Raw genomic sequence first — 2,161 nt, 5'->3', positions numbered from 1 at the left:
AACATTTCATACTGATCTATTACATGATTTAAAGTAAGCTAATTATACTGAATAAAGCCTAATGTTGTGGTATTATAATGACATTTCAGTACAGATTATATAATTAGCTTACTTTAAATCATGTCATTATAATATCACAACATTAGGCTTTATTCAGTAACATTCCAGTACTGATCTATATAATTAGCTTACTTTAAAACATGTGATTATAACAACACAACATCAGGCTTTATCAGTTACATTTCACTACCGATTTATATAGTTAGCTTACATTACATCAATAGTCAGTAAAATACCGCAAAATGGGCCTAGTTATATTATTAATGAAATTTAATTCTTTTGACTAATTTATTTATGTAATAAGAAAGAAATTTTAATTTTACAAGGTTTTAATTGCTATTGTCTAAACTTGAGCCAATAGATGTTACGAACTTTTTGTTGACATCTTTCTGGTCTTCTCTAACTATTACTTTGAACTTGAAAGAGTCACGTAACAACAAGAAGGCATCACCTGGAAGGATCTCGATTCTATCATCCTTCTTGAGAATTTTGACCTCTCCTTCAGCTTGAGGTTGATAGAAGCAAGGATTGACATGGGTCTGATAGAAAACATTTACATCTTGACTGTTGAAAAAAACACTAACAAAGGTCAAATATGACACAATGATATATGGTTACAATCAAAATAACCACATCAGTGGCAACATGTTGAAACATTCATGGCTGTAATAATTAGTTAGATATTAAAACAGGTTAATAAATAAAAACAACCACATCAATGGTAACATGTTGCAACATTCATGGCTATAACAATTAACAGGATATTAACACAGGTTAATAAACAAATCAACCACATTAATGGTAACATGTTATAGCATTCATGGCTATAACAATAAACAGGATATTAACACAGATTAATAAACAAATCAACCACATTAATGGTAACATGTTATAGCATTCATGGCTATAACAATAAACAGGATATTAACACAGGTTAATAAACAAAACAACCACACTCAATGGTAACATGTTGAAACATTCATGGAGGTAATAATTAGTTAGATATTAAGACAGGTTAATAAATAAAAACAACCAAATCAATGGTAACATGTTGCAACATTCATACAACATGATAGAACTGGTGCAACTGTAAAGTGTGTGAATTTGGAAAACTAAAATATATGCGAGTAGAATATTCATGATGTTAGGAAAACATGTAGGTTTAAAAAAGTCTATTTAACCAAAAAATACAATACCCTATAACCCAAGTGCTTTTGATAGGTGGACCTTTCTTCTTCAGCAGCAAACTAGGAATGACCATGTAAAGCAAAGTGTGAGATAAATTGAAGTTTGAATGAGATCACGTAGGCCACCATGGAAATCCAGAAGTTCTCTAAGTAAAGAAAATCTGTTCAAATGAAATAAATTACAGAAAAAACACCAAGGATCTAAAATAAACTATGTTACAAAGAAAATATAAAGATACAAAAATTGACAGAAACATTGAAAAAGCTAACAACACTAAATAAAAACCACCCTTAAACAGTGTAATATTAAGGAAGAGCAGAAGCCTTAAAAATAATCTTGTCCATGCAAACTGAATTACAACCCATCAAAGAATGGTTTTCATCCATGTAATAAAGCTCATTATCTAACCTGTACATTTATAGAAACCACTGACTTTTTTTTTCCAATAAATATGACCATAAACACTTTCAACCTTCACAACACAAAATACCATTTATCTAACACAGTGTAAAACATACAATCATCAGTATGTATGAAACACACAAACGACTCTTAGAGAGGATTTCAACAACCATAAATCTTCTATTAGTACCAAATATATATCTCCTTGTTGCTCAATGCTTTAACCAACCTGGTCATTCTAATAATAAAGTAACTCTCATTGGCACTGAAACCAATTTCAAAACTACAGCCAATAGACAGATAAAAGAAACCTATTGGATTGCAACTTTAAATACTATTCAAGCTTGTGGAATAAATCCAGATCCTGGAATCATCAGTTTGTTCTCTGTCAGTAAAATAGTTTTTTGTACATGCAGTGTGAACGGTAACATTTTCGTACACTGAAAGTGCATTTCCAATAGATTCTTTCCTCCACTACAATCCCACCTACAATCACGTGAGGCAGCGGTGT

At 30.9% G+C, this 2,161-nt stretch overlaps 1 protein-coding gene across 1 annotated transcript in view; it reads right to left on the bottom strand.

The window, feature by feature from the left end:
• Window positions 1-1,402, bottom strand: part of LOC106473663 (aprataxin and PNK-like factor) — a 27,299-nt gene extending 25,897 nt beyond the window's left edge. Inside the window, exons 1-2 of the mRNA XM_022402066.1 lie at window positions 1,257-1,402; window positions 433-624 (exon numbers count right to left, since the gene is read on the bottom strand). Coding sequence (XP_022257774.1) covers window positions 433-624; window positions 1,257-1,321 — 257 coding nt within the window. The 5' untranslated portion in view covers window positions 1,322-1,402. The remainder of the gene's footprint in view (window positions 1-432; window positions 625-1,256) is intronic.
• Window positions 1,403-2,161: the final 759 nt, after the last annotated feature.

This window comes from Limulus polyphemus, unplaced genomic scaffold (assembly GCF_000517525.1).
Source record: "Limulus polyphemus unplaced genomic scaffold, Limulus_polyphemus-2.1.2 Scaffold6380, whole genome shotgun sequence".
In the NCBI taxonomy this organism is placed as follows: Eukaryota; Metazoa; Arthropoda; class Merostomata; order Xiphosura; family Limulidae; genus Limulus; species Limulus polyphemus.
Note: the sequence above shows the minus strand (reverse complement) of the source record. Positions and strands in the feature narration are given on the sequence as shown.